Source organism: Anabrus simplex, chromosome 2 (genome assembly GCF_040414725.1).
Source record: "Anabrus simplex isolate iqAnaSimp1 chromosome 2, ASM4041472v1, whole genome shotgun sequence".
Lineage (NCBI taxonomy): Eukaryota > Metazoa > Arthropoda > Insecta > Orthoptera > Tettigoniidae > Anabrus > Anabrus simplex.
In genome coordinates, this window is record NC_090266.1 from 376,638,102 (window position 1) to 376,655,730 (window position 17,629).

The 17,629-nt window shown below is 40.3% G+C and overlaps 1 protein-coding gene across 1 annotated transcript in view; it reads left to right on the forward strand.

The window, feature by feature from the left end:
- Nucleotides 1–17,629, forward strand: part of LOC136863554 (calcineurin-binding protein cabin-1) — a 609,489-nt gene that overhangs the window by 383,368 nt on the left and 208,492 nt on the right. Inside the window, exons 16-17 of the mRNA XM_068225987.1 lie at nt 13,605–13,703; nt 13,797–14,155. Coding sequence (XP_068082088.1) covers nt 13,605–13,703; nt 13,797–14,155 — 458 coding nt within the window. The remainder of the gene's footprint in view (nt 1–13,604; nt 13,704–13,796; nt 14,156–17,629) is intronic.

A 17,629-nucleotide genomic window follows, 5' to 3' on the forward strand; every position in this document is an offset into this window, starting at 1 on the left:
TCTTGTGGATTTTATCCATGACTGTGATGAGGAGTAGAGGGCCAGGCTGAGTGGTTCAGACAGTTGAGGTGCTGGCCTTCTAACCTGAACTTGGCAGGTTTGATCCTGGCTCAGTCTGGTGGTATTTGAAGGTGCTCAAATACGTCAGCCTTGTGTCGGTAGATTTACTGGCACGTATAAGAACTCCTGCGGGACTAAATTCCAGCACCTCGCGATCTCTGAAAACCATAAAAGTAGTTAGTGAGACGCAATGCAAATAACATTATTTATTGAAGAGTAGAGGGGATAATACTCTTTCTTGTCAAAGTTCTGTTTGTACATTGAACCAATTTGTTTTTGCTATCTTAGACTTCACACTACTTACACACTTTTAATACATGGCTTTGATTATTTGTACATGCATGTAGAGAAGTGGTGTCCCAATATAAATAAGACATGTCATCTCCCAACTTCCTCGCTTAATGCATTGCTGCAAGTAGACAGTCCGCTACAAGACTGTTGTGATTGAATTGGGCACAGTGGTGGATGTATAGCAATACACACCCTGTGCCTTCAGCACTATCCATTCACTCCCTTCCCCTTCTTTTCGTTACTGGAGTGGCCTTCAACACTACCCCTTCACTCCTTCCTCACCTTTTCAGTACTGGAGTGGGGCAGTGTTGACTGTATGTTGGGACACCATTTCTGTGCATGCCTATACTTCTGCTCTGCCTACCCTCCTTTTTATCAATTCATTCCAGACCATTTGCCATTGTACACTGTCGTGTGCCTTCTCAATATCTGTAAATGTCCTCACTAAATCCATCCATCCATCCATCCATCCATCCATCCATCCATCCATCCATCCATCCATCCATCCATCCATCCATCCATCCATCCATCCATCCATCCATCCATCCATCCATCCATCCATCCATCCATCCATCCATCCATCCATCCATCCATCCATCCATCCATCCATCCATCCATCCATCCATCCATCCATCCATCCATCCATCCATCCATCCATCCATCCATCCATCCATCCATCCATCCATCCATCCATCCATCCATCCATCCATCCATCCATCCATCCATCCATCCATCCATCCATCCATCCATCCATCCATCCATCCATCCATCCATCCATCCATCCATCCATCCATCCATCCATCCATCCATCCATCCATCCATCCATCCATCCATCCATCCATCCATCCATCCATCCATCCATCCATCCATCCATCCATCCATCCATCCATCCATCCATCCATCCATCCATCCATCCATCCATCCATCCATCCATCCATCCATCCATCCATCCATCCATCCATCCATCCATCCATCCATCCATCCATCCATCCATCCATCCATCCATCCATCCATCCATCCATCCATCCATCCATCCATCCATCCATCCATCCATCCATCCATCCATCCATCCATCCATCCATCCATCCATCCATCCATCCATCCATCCATCCATCCATCCATCCATCCATCCATCCATCCATCCATCCATCCATCCATCCATCCATCCATCCATCCATCCATCCATCCATCCATCCATCCATCCATCCATCCATCCATCCATCCATCCATCCATCCATCCATCCATCCATCCATCCATCCATCCATCCATCCATCCATCCATCCATCCATCCATCCATCCATCCATCCATCCATCCATCCATCCATCCATCTTTACTCCAGGATCCTTAATGCATAAATTAGATCAAAAGGTGATCTATCTCATCTAAATCCATATTTATCTTCCTCCATTTCCTTTCCTACTTTCATCCTGAGTCTTCCCTCTAATATCCTCTCAAAGATCTTTGCTACATGTGAAATGAGTGTGATTCCCCTGTAGTTGCTACATTCTTTCTTATCACCCTTTGTGAATACTGGAATTATCATACCTTTCTTCCATTCTTCTGGTACTTTTTTTTCTTCCATATCACTTGTGGAATAGTCTGTATATCCAATATAACCCTACTGGTCCTGCTGCCTTCTTCATATTCCTCCTCTTCCTCCAGTTCTTTGAATTTGATATTAAGTCATTTAGCAAAATACTCCTCCTATTGCTGTAGGATATCCTCTTTGTACAAAAATTTGTCCAGTATCTGTCCTTACAAATTATGTATCTTCCCTCCTGCTTACTTTGCTTTTAACCAGTCCATACAACATTGTTTTTACTTCCTTTAAAAACCTCTCGTAAGGTTTCTGCAAATTTTTTCCGCCACTTCTGTTTCTCTTTCTGTGCAGTCTTGTGACATGCTTTCTTTGCTTCATGATACTTTTACCTACTCTCCTTATTTCTGCCTCCTACCCAGCTCTTCCATGCTTTTTTTGTTTTGTTTTTCTTTCACCACGTCCCTTACTATATTCCACCAGGGTGTCTCTTTTTCCTTTGTTTTCCTTGCACTCTAACACACGTATCTTCTGCACATTTTTCCATTCCTTGTTTGAACTTTGCCCATTCCTCTTCAACACTGCCACCCCTTTAGGAATTTGTTTTTTCAGTTCTTCTTCTCTTGTGCTTTAATTTCCATACCTATATTTTTCTTTCTCTTGTCTCTTTTAATACCACTATTTAAACAAGTCTTAATTGAGCTACTACAATTTTATGTTCGCCTTCAAAATCTTTTCTTGGCATAGCTTTCACATCTTCCAATTGTCAGTGTTTTTCTCTCTCAAGTGAAATCAGATCAATCATGGTTTTTGTTCTCCTTTGTTCCTTGCTTGTGCTAATCTGCATTTTATGTCCTCCTTACTTCTGCCATCGTTAGTTATTTTACTACCCAAGTAACAATATTCATCTACTTCCTTTAAGACTTCATTTCCTAATTTAATATTTCCTGCATCACCTGCCTTCGTTCAACTGCACTCCGTTACTTTTGTTTTGGACTTATTTATTTTCATCTTGTACTCCTTACCCAAGACTTCGTCCATACCATTCAGCAGTTTCTCGAGATCTCCTGCAGTCTCAGATAAAATAACAATATCATCGGCAAATCTCAAGGTTTTGATTTCCTCTCCTTGGATTGTGATTCCCTTTCCAAATTCTTCTTTGATTTCCTTTACTGCCTGTTCTATGTAAACATTGAAAAGGAGGGGGGGGCAAATCGCAGCCTTGCCTCACTTCTTTCTGGATTGCTGCTTTTTTTTCAAAGCCTTAGATTCTTATCACTGCAGACTGATTTTTATACCGATTGTAGATAATTCTTCGTTCTCGGTATTTGATCCCAATCACCTTCAGAATCTTAAATAGCTTGGTCCAATCAACATTATCAAATGCCTTTTCTAGATCTATGAATGCCATGTACGTGGCCTTGTCCTTTTTGATTCGATTCTCTAAAATCAGACATAAAGTCAGGATTGCTTCACATGTTCCTACATTTCTTCTGAAGCCAAATTGATCTTCTCCCAACACAGCTTCAACTTGTTTTTCCATTCTTCTGTAAATAATACATGTTATAATTTTGCAGGCATGAGATACTAAACTAATGGTGCGATAGTTTTCACACCTGTCAGCTCTGGCTTTCTTGGGAATAGGTATAACAACATTCTGCTGAAAATCGGATGGGATTTCTCCTGGCACATACATCTTACACACTAAATGGAATAACCTTGCCGTGCTGGTTATTCAGAGGGAATGTCATCAATTCCAGGTGCCTTGTTCCTATTTAGATCGCTCACAGCTCTGTCAAACTCTGATCTCATTATTGGGTCTCCCATTTCGTCAGCATCAACAGTCTCTTCTTGTTCCAGAACCAAATTATCTACATTTTCACCTTGATACAACTGTTGGATATGTTCCTGCCATCTTTCTGCTTTGCCTTCTTTCCCTAAAAGTGGCTTTCCATCTGAGCTCTTAATATTCATACACATAGTTTTCCTTTCTCCAAAGGTTTCCTTAATTTTCCTGTATGCAGCATCTACCTTGCCTACAACCATACAACCTTCAACATCCTTGCACTTCTCTTTCAGCCAGTCTTCCTTAGCTACCTTGCACTTTCTGTACACTTCATTCTTTAATCGCCGGTATTCTTTTCTGCCCTCTTCATTTCTAGCATTCTTGTATGTTCGTTGTTCATCAATCAGGTCTAGCATCTCCTGAGTATCCACTGATTCTTAGTTGATCTTTTCTTCCTTCCTAACATTTCTTCAGCAGCCCTGCTGACTTCATTTTTCATGACTATCCACTCTTCCTCTATTGTGTTTCCCTCAGCCTTTTCATTGAGTACTTTGGCAACATGTTCCTTGAAACAATCCTTTATACTCTTTTCTTTCAACTTGTCTAGATCCATTCTTTTTGCATTCTTTCCTTTCTTCAATTTCTTCAGCTTCAGATGGCATTTCATGACCAACAAGTTGTGGTCAGAGTCCACGTCTGCTCCTGGGAAAGTTTTGCAATCCAACACCTGGTTTCTGAATCTCTGCCTAATCATAATGAAGTCTATTTGATACCTTCCAGTGTCTCCAGGTCTCGTCCACGTATAAAGCCATCGTTTGTGGTGTTTGAACCAAGTAGCAAGGACTAAATTATGATCAGTGCAAAATTCAACCAGCCAACTTCTTCTTTCGTTCCTTTGTCCCAATCCGAATTCTCCTATTGTATTACCTGCTCTTCCTTGGCCTACCACTGCATTCCAGTATCCCATCATAATTAGATTCTCGTCACCTTTTACATATTGTATTAAATCTTCTATCTCTTCATATGTTCTTTCGATTTCCTCATCATCCGCTGAGCTAGTAGGCATATAGACCTGCTGTATTGTGGTGGGCATTGGTTTGGTGTCTGTCTTGACGTCAATAATTCTTTCACTATGCTGGTCGTTGTAGCTTACCCACTGCCCTATTTTCTTATTCATTATTAAACCAACTCCTGCATTTCCTCTGTTTGATTTTGTGTTTATAATTCGGTAGTCGCCTGACCAAATATCTTGTTCTTCCTGCCAACGTACTTCACATATACCAACTACATCTACCTTTAGTCTATCCATCTCCCTTTTCAGATTTTCTAATCTACCACGATTCCAACTTCTAACATTCCAGGCTCCGACTCGCAGAATGTCAGCATCCATCTTCCCGATGATCACCCCCTCTCGTGTAGTCCCCACCCGGAGATCCGAATGGGAGACTAGTTTACCTCCGGTGTATTTTACCCGGGAGGATGTCATCATCAGTAAATCATTCATACAGAGAGAGCTGCATGTCCTCGGGAGTTAGTTACGGCTGTAGTTTCCCGTTGCTTTCAGCGGTGTAGTAGTATCAACACAGCTAAGCCATGTTAAGTATTATTACAAGGTCATATCAGTCAATCATCCAGACTGCTGCCCTTGCAACTTCTGAAAGGCTGCTATCTCCCTTACGATGAACCATTCCTTAGTCTGGTCTCTCAGCAGATACCCATCCGGTATGGTTGCAGCTGCGGCTCGGCTATCTGCTTCATTGGGAAACGCAAGCCTCCCCACTGCGGCAAGGTCACATGGTTCGCAGGGGAGGTCCCCATCCATATCTAGTTATTATTATTATTATTATTATTATTATTATTATTATTATTATTATTATTATTATTATTATTATTATTATTGGGCTGTTGTTCTTTCTGAACCATGTATTGCCTACTATTATTCCATCCCTCTCACTAAAATCTAGTAGTATCTCTGCTGAATTTTCATTTCCATAACTGAAAGGACCAATTATATCTTCTTTACCTTGCCTGTCTGTTCCTGTGTGGGCATTCATGTCTCCCATTATCACCACATCTTTATCTTCAGTGCACCTCTCCAGTTCCTCCAAGAATTCCTCTAGAATTTCTTTGACGTTACCTGCTTTGTGGTGCATATACTAGGTTAAAATTTTGTATGCCACTCTCCAAGCCAAGTCTGATTTTCATGATTCTGACATTTACCTGGTAGATCTGCTCTGTGTACTGTACTAGGTCTTCCTTCACAATAAAACCTACTCCATTATCGCAGTTTGCACCTCCACTCCAAAACAACTGAAACCCCTTCCTCAGTCTTTTCTGCCCCTTTCCTTTCCACTTTGTTTTACTCAATCCTAACCATGCAGTGTCCTTCTTTCCCATGTATTCTATTATTTCTTGTGTCTTGGAGTTAAGGGTCAAGATATCTATGGTAGCAATCTTCTTCACTGGTTGTCCACTTTTCACAGTTTCCCCAGGGCAAGAACACCAGGAATTGAACATATCTTTTGGGGGATGCCCTAACCGCTTCCAGGGCTTGACTCACTCTCAATCATTTCATAGGCTATTAGTACAATGAGATTACCACACCCAAAGGCATTTTATACTTACTGCCAGGATTTTCTCAGGTCGCCCCTAACACAGAGAAAGGGATGCCTTTTGCAGCTGCCCCTAACATGGAGTGCACACACTCCTAGGTGGACTTTTGTGTTTTTACCTCCACCAGTGTCTAGTGTACTTCTGCATTGGCAATGACTTTGGCGCCGCTGATGTTGCCACTGGTGCTGCCACCAGTGTCGTAGTATGATAGAGGCCTTAATGGAGTGAGGCAAGATGCTGATGGGCCTTACGACGGTGTAGAATACATAGTAACTCCGGACTCGTACCACTTCTCTTACAATATCTTGGGAGCTAATGTGTGAATAGACCGAGTGAGTTGGCCGTGCCGTTAGGGGCGCGAAGCTTTGAGCTTGCATCCGGGAGATAGTGGGTTCAAATCTCACTGTTGGCAGCCCTGAAGATGGTTTTCCATTTTCACACCTTACTGAAGGCCACGGCTGCTTCGTTCCAATTAGGCCTTTCCTATCCCTGCTATTAGTACAATGAGATTACCACACCCAAAGGCATTTTATACTTACTGCCAGGATTTTCTCAGGTCGCCCCTAACACAGAGAAAGGGATGCCTTTTGCAGCTGCCCCTAACATGGAGTGCACACACTCCTAGGTGGACTTTTGTGTTTTTACCTCCACCAGTGTCTAGTGTACTTCTGCATTGGCAATGACTTTGGCGCCGCTGATGTTGCCACTGGTGCTGCCACCAGTGTCGTAGTATGATAGAGGCCTTAATGGAGTGAGGCAAGATGCTGATGGGCCTTACGACGGTGTAGAATACATAGTAACTCCGGACTCATACCACTTCTCTTACAATATCTTGGGAGCTAATGTGTGAATAGACCGAGTGAGTTGGCCGTGCCGTTAGGGGCGCGAAGCTTTGAGCTTGCATCCGGGAGATAGTGGGTTCAAATCTCACTGTTGGCAGCCCTGAAGATGGTTTTCCATTTTCACACCTTACTGAAGGCCACGGCTGCTTCGTTCCAATTAGGCCTTTCCTATCCCATTGTTGCCATAAGACCATTCTGTGTCGGTGCGACGTAAAGCAAAAAATTAAAAGGAAAAAAAAAAGAATAATGTATGAATAGCACAACAACTGCTAGAACATTAATTTGACCCAGGTACTGGTTTGTTTTGCGAACAATTTTGAGGTGTTAATTCATTAAAAGAAACTGGAATTGTCAAGATGGTCTCTCTGGATGCTCTGTAGCTGACACATTGCAACAAAGCACAGCATTCTTTTTTATGTTCTCAATGTATTGCAGTCATGTCAGCTTTTTCATCATTTGCAAACACCAGCACATCCATCCTGGGGTATATGAAATTCCCTGTACTTGCGGTAAGGTATACATCGGCCAAACATGCTGGTCCATTGGTACCCATATCAAGGAACATGAACATAATATTCGTCTCAACCAGCCAGACAAATCGGTAATAGCTGAACACGCTCTATCGCTGGGTCGTGATGTCATGTTCCAAGATGCTCGAGCACTTACCCACACTAGACACTACAGGTCCAGGATTATACAGGAAGCTTTGGAAATACGTAGAAATCCTACAATTTCAACAGGGACACTGGCTATCAATTAAGTAATACCTGGTTACCAGCCATTAAGGATTTGCGTAGGTAGTTCCCTTCCCTGTGCCTTCACTATTGTAATTTCGTCTCGGTGTTTCCAAATTCGTACGTTCATCATTGCCAGATGTTTCATTCCAGGTTTGTGTCAATGTCATACACCTGCCAATGTCATATGTTATGTGACCCTCGTTGACTGATTCCGATGGTTGTGTCACCTTCCGCTTCGAACGCTGGTGCTGTGCCATGTCCGGGGAGCCATCTGGTGACGAATCAATGCGTCATTTCCACTTCTATTATAACGTCTAAATTTCAAAAAGTCATTGTTTAAGAAGCCTTTCTCGTGGACAGTCGAGATTTTCTTCTGATGACGCAGAGCACAGTTCTCTGTGAAACGTAAAGAATTTCACCTTATTTTCTTGACACGGCATAAGCCCAAAAGCCTATACAGCATCATGTCTATAAGTACGGGCCGTGAAAGCATCAATGGTAAAATTGCACTTCATATTTTGGAAATATTCGTTATAGTAATTTTACTGTATAGGTGATTCTCCTGGTGTAGTAGTGCTGGGCAGGTGCAACTATTGTCTATTATGGCCCTTTCTGTATATTATAGATAACAGACCCATTGAGAATGCTTAACACTAGCTCTGCTTGTAATGATATGCAGGGAACTTCAGAACTTATCGCCTATAATCACATATGGTACATCATCCCACCTCTTCCATTTTTGGGTTTTCATTCCATAAATTGATTTGATGTTTATTTCTCTGTTATTGTCTTCTATTTTGTGTTAAATTTTTCTTCTTATACATTTTGTAGGCTACAATTCTCTGATGTGCTTTTCATGATCATTCTTTGGGATTGTCCAACAAGTTTTACCTGTTTACAATACTCTTCAAAACCGTAAGAGTAAATTCTAAATGTCATATCAAACAGTTTTGCCTTCTGTTCATATATGACCAAATTCCAGAGGCTTCTGTTCTTTCTTTCTTTCTTTCTTTCTTTCTTTCTTTCTTTCTTGGTATTCAGTTCAGCCATTGTTTATACTACTTTTAAGATACCTTTACTTCTGGAGCAGCCAGATTTTTTGATAGCAGTAAACTTTTGTATGGCTTCTCTATCAAACACTCCTCTGTTATTCCACCAGTGTGTTTCTTTTGCCTTAGATAGTGATTCTAAGGCTTTCTTGCTTCTTCAAGCTCATTATACTTAAATATCAGGCATTCAGTTCTGTTGTTTGGAATTCTATACCTTGTACTTGGAAATATTATAATTTTATGTATTTCTTCATAATATCCTCACATTCTAGCTTTTTGTATAATCTACCATTTAAGAAAATTCTTACTTTCTGCCCCTCAGGTCCAACATTCTTTCTACTTTGTAAATGGAATCATTTTATCTTACCTAAATTCTTTCCATTTCTGATTGGGCAGCATGAGAAGATGAGTAATTCAGTTAGCTTAAGCAACTTGACTGTACTTATAAAACTTTCCACTATATACCACAGTCATAAATGCTAAATGCATGTCATTCAAATGTGTTATTTCAACTTAACCCTTGAACACCCAAATTTTTTTAATTTTTGAAATGTCCAATTTTTCTTAATAAACGTTCTTAGGATAGGGTATTATTCAAGGAAGATCCATTATTTTGAAGCAAACATGTTTAGTTTCGGAAATATAGGGTGTTGCATATATGCAACGCTAGGCGCTTAAGTAGTCTGCAAGGTACCAACACATGTTGTTTTCTTCGAGAAAATAATGAAAATAAGAGGACAATGAGCGTGGAGAAGAAGATATAAGTTATTGTTGAGTTGATTATTTACTAAGAGAAAATAAAATAGTTTATATACAATAAGACATTATTTACAGTACCTATGATATATATATATATACGGTAATCAAAACGAATATATTTAATGGAAAATTATATAAAAAACTGACAGGATATTCAGAGTTCTTCAGTTTACTGGTGTGATCATTTGCTGTGGGTTTCTCTGAAGACTCAGTGATCTTTATGTCCCTTTGTGTGGAACGGAATGAAGCAACTTATGCAGAGCCCAATGTCACACTTTACACACGCTGTACGGACTATGCTAGAGCATTTCTCATATGCACAGCGTCTTCTTTTATTATCTGGGATATACATCACAAGATGGTCTCGCCTGTCGTAACGTACAACTTCATGTACGCGACCTTCCCCCGCACGCGTGAGCGATGGGCGCCCCGTTCCCCTGGGCTCCGTGCCGTAGTATTGCGCCACTTCCTGCTTGAACTGGAGCTGCGTCATTTTAGGCCGTGACATGTTGCTGAGCTACTAAGCATTTTGCAGGCTGACGTCTAAAATCCAGGAAAAAATTGCCCACCACCATTTTTTGCTCCTAATCACCACGCGGAATCTGTTGACGTTCTTGTCCTTGAGATCTATTCCTCCCATAAATGTATCATAAATTCCAAATACTGCAGGGCGTTCTACCATGATGACTTTCTTATCTGTCCTGGAAAACCTCTTGACCAGATCCAGTGGAAAGACAGGGTGAACTGTAGAAGCAACAGTTACAGCATTGTTGTCATGCCAGCGAGCAATTATCAAGTCATCGTTGCTTACTTTGTAATCGTATGTGCCTCTATCTTTTCCTTTTATTTCCTTTGTAGGAATTATATTGCATTCCTGTGGGACTCTTTTCTCTCTTACAGTTCCAGTGCCTGTGTACCCACATGACTTTAGATACGAAAGCAAGTTCATGCTCGTAAACAAGTTGTCAAAGTAGAAATCGAAACGTAGCCCCTTGATATTGTCGGGAAATTCATTTATCAAGTGAATCATCTCAGATGCTGATTTTCCAACATGTTTACTAATATTATCATGAGACCCTGGACCTTTACCTTGATATATATCAAAATTGATTAGGTATCCTCCCTGTGTATTTAGGCACCATGCTTTGTAGCCGAACCTGATGGGCTTGCCTCTTAAGAATTGTTTACATTAGTGTCTTCCATAATATGCTATCATAGATTCGTCGAAATTGATTTGTCGGGTAGGAACAAAGAAGGAACTCCGTAAATATTTTGATAACTTTCATGGTCGCGGTCTATGCAGAGTATATGTGGTTAAAGGTTCAACACTCATGAAAAAAAAAATGTATACATAAATAAATATAATAGTTAGTAAATATTTCATGTTGTTTTTAGTTAAGTATAAATAATCTAATATTATCATGATACTAATTTGCAGAACTATGGTACTTCTATCTACATTTGTGAATATAGTGGAATTCATCTTCAGAATTCAAGGATAATTTGAAACTAACATTAAGTATCAGAACATTGTTTAGCACTATGCTCTAAAGATTTCATTTTCTCTATTAAGCCAGACATGGCTAGATATCATAACGGGCCTTATTATCACAGTCTCATCATCATCATCATCATCATCATCATCATCTTGGCATTTTCCCACTTATATGGGGTCTGCCTTCTTGCAAGTTTGGTGAGCCGCAAGTCATCTCATACCTGGTCCAGCCAGTGTGCTTGAGATTACCCTAGAGGTCGGCGTCCCTCCACGTTCAGTCGAAGGACAGTCTTTGCAGCCGAGCTTTCATTGCTACGGAGTACATGCCCATACCATTGCAGGCGTGATTCACACTCTTTCTCTATGACTGGGGCAATCTTGAATTTCTTCCGCACAGCATCGTTCCTGATATGGTCTAGTCGAGCCAAGCCACTGGACCACCTCAACATCTTTATTTCCATTGCATGAAGTGCCTGTTCGTGCTTTGATGTTGTATGCCAGCATTCAGATCCATAAAGGGCCACCGGTTTGATCACTGTGCAGTAGACTTTAGATTTTAGATGCAATCAAATTTTCTTATCGCACAAGACCCCAGTTACGCGGCGCCATTTCATCCATGCGGCATTGACTCTTGTCTTGACATCAGGAATCGTATTGCTGTCCGAGGTGATACATGACCCTAGATATTTGACTTGGATCGCTTTATTAAGCTGAATCCCACACACGGTGATTGTGCCGTAAGTTTGTTTACGGCTTTCCAAGTACTTGGTCCTCTTCAGATTTAATTTCATCCCAAATTCTTCGAGACGCATCTTCCACTCTTGTATTTGCTGTTCGAGGCTCTCGTGTCTCGTTAGCTAGGAAGACGTCGTCTGTGTCTTGCCTCAATGTCATTTGTGATTACATTAATGTAGAGTATGAAGAGCAATGAGGACTTGATGGACACCAGCATTGATTTGGAAGGTACTGTGCACTCCTGCTGCACACCATACTGAACTTGTGGACTTCCTGTACAGAAGTTTCACCCAGTTGACATAGGTTTCAGGTACATTGTGTAGTCTCATTGCAAGCCAAATGAAATCATGTGGTACCCTGTCGAGCGCCTTTTCCAAATCAAGAATTGCAAAGTGAACAGTCTTCCTTTCCTTGTGGTATCTTTCCAGCAATAGACTATACAGTATGCATGGATGGCGTCTGTTGTTCCGCTGTTTTTAACAAAGCCATGCTGGTAGATGAAACATTGATGATGTTTCACGCAGTCACAGTCTGAATGATCCTAAGTGGTGTGTACACAATTAGCTGCCAGCCATGACCAACTAGTCACAGCATACTGTTTCACTTTGCCCTTTAAACATCAATCTTCATTGATTTACAAGAAATATGAACACAGCAGATGAAGCTTAGGTTATGGGGTCATATATGGCAGTTGGAGAAGGGTAAGTTTCCTAGGAGATCATCTTAAAGAGTCAAGTACCCCCCCGTGTGTGTTGTTGTGGTGCCGACTTCACGGTGGTCCACATCCCCATAGAGTGTGCCAATCTCTCTAGCCTAAGACAGAACCTTGGCCTGCAGGAGACACTCAAGCTCATATTAGCTGATGATGCGATTACTGCTGATCACTTCATTTGCTTTATGTGTGAGAGTGGATATATCCAGGGGATATAAATTTCACATGTTCTTGTTACACATGGAACCTACATTCCCTTCCAATATGTTTGTGACCTTTTGGGTTTAACACAATAATTTTGTTGTATTTTTCTCATAATTTTGTAATTCCTCCATTTAATAAATAGTTCTGTTTTATTTTAATTCTTTTTTCACTTTGTTCAGAGAGGATAGTTACCTATTTGTACTTCCTCTTGAAACAAAAACCACCACCACCACCACCACCACCACCACCACCACCACCACCACCACCACCACCACGTCATGGAAGCCAAACAGTATGGCTGAGGGTGTTATCATGCTGACCATGTGATACTTGTATGCCTATAGGCCATCTGGCTGGGCAACAGTTATGTTGGCAGACCATGGCTCTTAGGCTCTTGATGAGCTACACTGTATGTGCCACTTGGGTTTGGTTTTTATAAAAGAAGAGAAAAGCAGAAAAAACATGGAAGGAAAAGGGTCATTATTTATTTAATGATTTCAAGGAAGAGGCATTGGATTGATATCATATCATAGCAATGGAACCTCTAGCTTTACATGGAATGTAAACCATAGAGACGTGACTTTTCATTTCAGAAAGAAATCCCACATGCATTGGTCAGGAATGAACCATGGTCACCAGTATGAGAAGCCAATGACTATGCTTTTCGACTGTCACATCTCCATCCGCACTGGCTTGTAGACTGAAACATTGTAATGAGTATGTATTGTATGTGATGTAATATAATGATATTTCTTACTAGTACTGGCATTTCATGTGTGCAGGGAGGAAGAGAAAGGTTCATGTGTAGAGGACCACAATGCAGAGGAGGACCTGCCTGGGTATATCAGTATTCTTTTCACAGCACATGAATATCTCTCCAGGTAACTATCATTTAGTGGATAATAAGCAGGTTTGTAATGTTCCTGTGTTCATTTCATAGTTAAAGTATTTTAAATGTGTGCGTGTGTGTGTAGGAGATCATGGTGCTGCAGTAACGAGGGTGCCCTTTTGCTGCATGCAATGGACATTGTCATTCCTCGAATGCGCTTTCCCAAGCTGTCTGCTTTACGTGAAAAGTTGCTTCCTGGAATGGAGCAAGTGTTCTACTGTTTATATGGCCTCCCTAATAAAAAGACTAAAGTCCGCAGTTCTGTTCAGGATCACAGTGTTCCCCAGGTAACTCTTACTTGGGAGAGGGCTTTGCAACTCTGTCAGTTCTATCAACCAGATGAACTCCCAGAATTTGATTCATATCGTGTGGGCTCCATCTCTGCTGACCTTGAAATTCTGTACAAGAGAGTTGCAAATCTCATACCTGATAACTGTAACCCAGGTGAGTGTTGGTCATGTTTAAGTAAACTTTTGCATTTACTGTTTGCTAACTTTCATCAGATATTTCTTTTTTTGTTCTATATGAAAGGTATATTTTGGTCAAATTCATGTGCTGCTTTGTTAAAAATCATTTTACAGGGGAGGTCAGCCTCGATAATGATGTTTAAATTACAGTTTCAGATAGAATCCTAAACTGACTATTCTTTCTGTGGACTAAATTTTAAAAATTAGAATTGTGTTTTTTATAAGCAAAGTATATTTTTAAAAAATAACTAAATTAACAATTACTTTTGAACACTAAAACTGAAACTGCTTAACTGGATTAAGGATTTCTCCTTAAATCCAACATCTGACTATGTAGTTCATTCCTTAAGTTAAACTGCTGGGTAATGTTTCACTGACAGTGCAAAAGTACTGTGGATTTAAGACAACATTTTTCCATTGAAGGTGTTAAGGAGCTTTTCAGCCTTTTTTTTTTTTTTTAAGCTGGGACGGTTCTTTTTGCTGTATGTATTGACTCTGATATAATTAGCACAATGTATATAATACTTATTCAGGATGTACAGAAAGCCCACTGTGAATGACACCTTGATACAAAACACCTGAAGCTTTCCAAAACAAAACATAACCACTCAGGATTTTGATTAATGTAAACAGATTCAACTACATACCACTTGCAACAGAAGATTAAAATGAACAATTGCACCATAAAGTATCTGGCATGAGGTAATGGTTACAACCACACTCTTATTGACAATCCTTACACAAAATGAGGTGGGAAAAAAAACACACACACACACACACAAAATTAGAACATGTCATTAAAGGCGTGTGCCAGTGCACACACATACACAAAATCTTGTCCCGTAATTCTGAAAATCAGGATACATGAGAGCATTTAGAATGAAGTATTGAACTCTTTAAGAGAATTCAACCCAGAAATGATATTCAACTCCCAGTCAGTTGTAACTTACTAGTGTCTATAAAGCATGACTTCGAAGAGGTCTAGAGAAATTGTTTATACTGTTCATTTTCCTGTCAACACTAAAGAATGCTGAATCATTATAACCTTTCCTCCTTGTGTGTTTGTGTTACGTTCACAGTGTTTTACACTTGTGTTTATCTTGATCATTTTGTGTTGTCGCTCTTTTTCTGTTTGACACATCAAGACTGAATTTCTGTCAAGATGAACATTGATGCCCACCCTCCAGATGAAACTGAGAAGTAAAAACTATTTCATCTGTGGCTGAGGAGAAATATTGTAGTAGAAGAATTAGTGTTCATAAAGAGTGAGCCCATCTTTGTGAAGTTGGAAGTGTATGAAGATGTGGAGATTGCCCTTTTATGTTTTCTTGTTTGTCATATTTAGCAAGTTCTAGTGGTGATACAATTGAAGGATTCTTCTATCCAGCAGACAGCTTACTTATATCACTGCTCCTATATAAACAGCAGTATAAACAGCCAACACGAACAAAAACCTTCATAGCAGTGTAGTAGAGATTACAGGGTTTTTTTTTTTTTTTCCCCCTGTTTGTTATTCCCCATCCATTATAATGCATAAATGAGGGAATGTTCATTATTTCAGCTGAAGTGATGGTTGGTACCCAGTCCTCTGCTGTAAAACAGTGTGTAACTGTGTTTCAATATTCTCTCTCCTCTTCCCTGGCACTTGGTCTCACCTATCCCAAGGATGGCTGCATCCTTCTCTTTAATGAATTTGACTAACACTTTGTTCTGTTTGCCATTGCCATGATCTTGCCCATTCCCAGTTAATGCTGTCTGTCTGGTGAAGTTTAATACTGGTTGCCCACTTTTCATAGCCTCTAGAGTATCCATAGGACTCTTGGAAGGAATGCTGTGGCATTTTTAGAGGCACAGTATTTGCAGTCGTTTACATTATAGGACATTACTAGACTGACCTCGTTGAAATTTGATGGAATTCTTTTTAAACGTTGCAGAAATAAACAGCATATTCGTAATAATAGAAATAGTTTATAATAGTTTTCTGTAAATGATGAGCAATGGATCTCATATTCATTGCATTTATTATAGCACTTCTTTGCATCCTACATTGAGAGTAATATATATTCAGATTCTGTTTACACTTTCAAATTATTGAATGTGTACCATGTGGGAACATTATACACATAAAAACAAAGGAAAGATAAACAAAATACACAAGCGAGGACAACTAAAATGAATAGATGGACAAGAGGATGTGTGGAGGATTTTGGACAGCTCTGCAAGGAATGTAATTAGGTGGTGCTTACATTCTTGAAAAAGACTATCAGGTTCCTTAAAATATCATTTATTAAACATAACTCTTTGGATTTAGTTAGATAATGACCTTAACCTTCAAAAATGGTTTTAGAAAACACGTAGCTTAACCGTATTAATAGACATGGTTTAAAGATATAATTTATGTTTTCATCCTGAAATTGTTGCCTTCTTCACAAATATGGTGACCCCTGTGGTTACTGTATTTTGGACTGTTACATTAGGATGCTGCATTGAGGAGCAGTTGAAGGTGACCAAATTGACAGCTGTACTCGCAGGCACGGGAGGGTTGATTGTCCTGACCTCAGATCCCAAGTGATGTTCTGTGCGCCATATAAATGCAGACGGGTTTTAAGGTGATATCTAAGGAATTTACAATACCGGAAAAAAAGGTTAAACAGTAGCAAATTAGGAAACACAAGTGATCTAATGGATATCAAGGGGATTCAAAGGACATGACCCAGTAAATAAAATACCTACTTCAAAATTGAAGATTCCCTTATTGGAGTGAGCTACCCCCATTGACAGGAAACAAGGAAATTAAGATAACATGGGTACATTTACAAATAATAATGTTAAGGTTGCCTGCCCCTAAAATCAAGCGGGATAGCGCTTTTCAGCGCTTTTTCAGTTAATTATATCATTGGAGAGGCAAGACTACCCTATCAAATTCTTACAACTGAAAAGGTTAGGACATGTTAAAGAGGGGGGAAAGTACATTGCCCCGCAAATTGGACTGGAACTCCCCCTCAGAACGAGAGCTTGGAACAGACACATCCATCTTCTCAGAGGATCAAGATGAGAATAGCCGATGCTAGCTCGCGCCTTGGAATATGAAGACAACCCTCCCAGTTTGCACGCATCCCTTTCCAGACTAAGGAAAGCAAACAACCAACAAGGTTTGACCAGAGCAACCTACACACATTCTTACCACATGGGTGCAATATTCTCACACCCTCTGAAAATTGCCAGAACACTCTTGACACTTGCCAGACCCCAGAATTCTATCTGTTGTCATTCCCACATTCTCTAATGTTCTCCAGAACACCAGAACAAGTCGCATTTCTGGTGCCAGCGATACTTGAGAACAAAAGAGGCAGTCCTTCCATAGGGTGCCCAGACAGTCCCTCTTTACTCAGCTGGCTTCTATGTGACATGAAGATCCCACGCCGATCTCACAAATTGCCTCCACTGAACT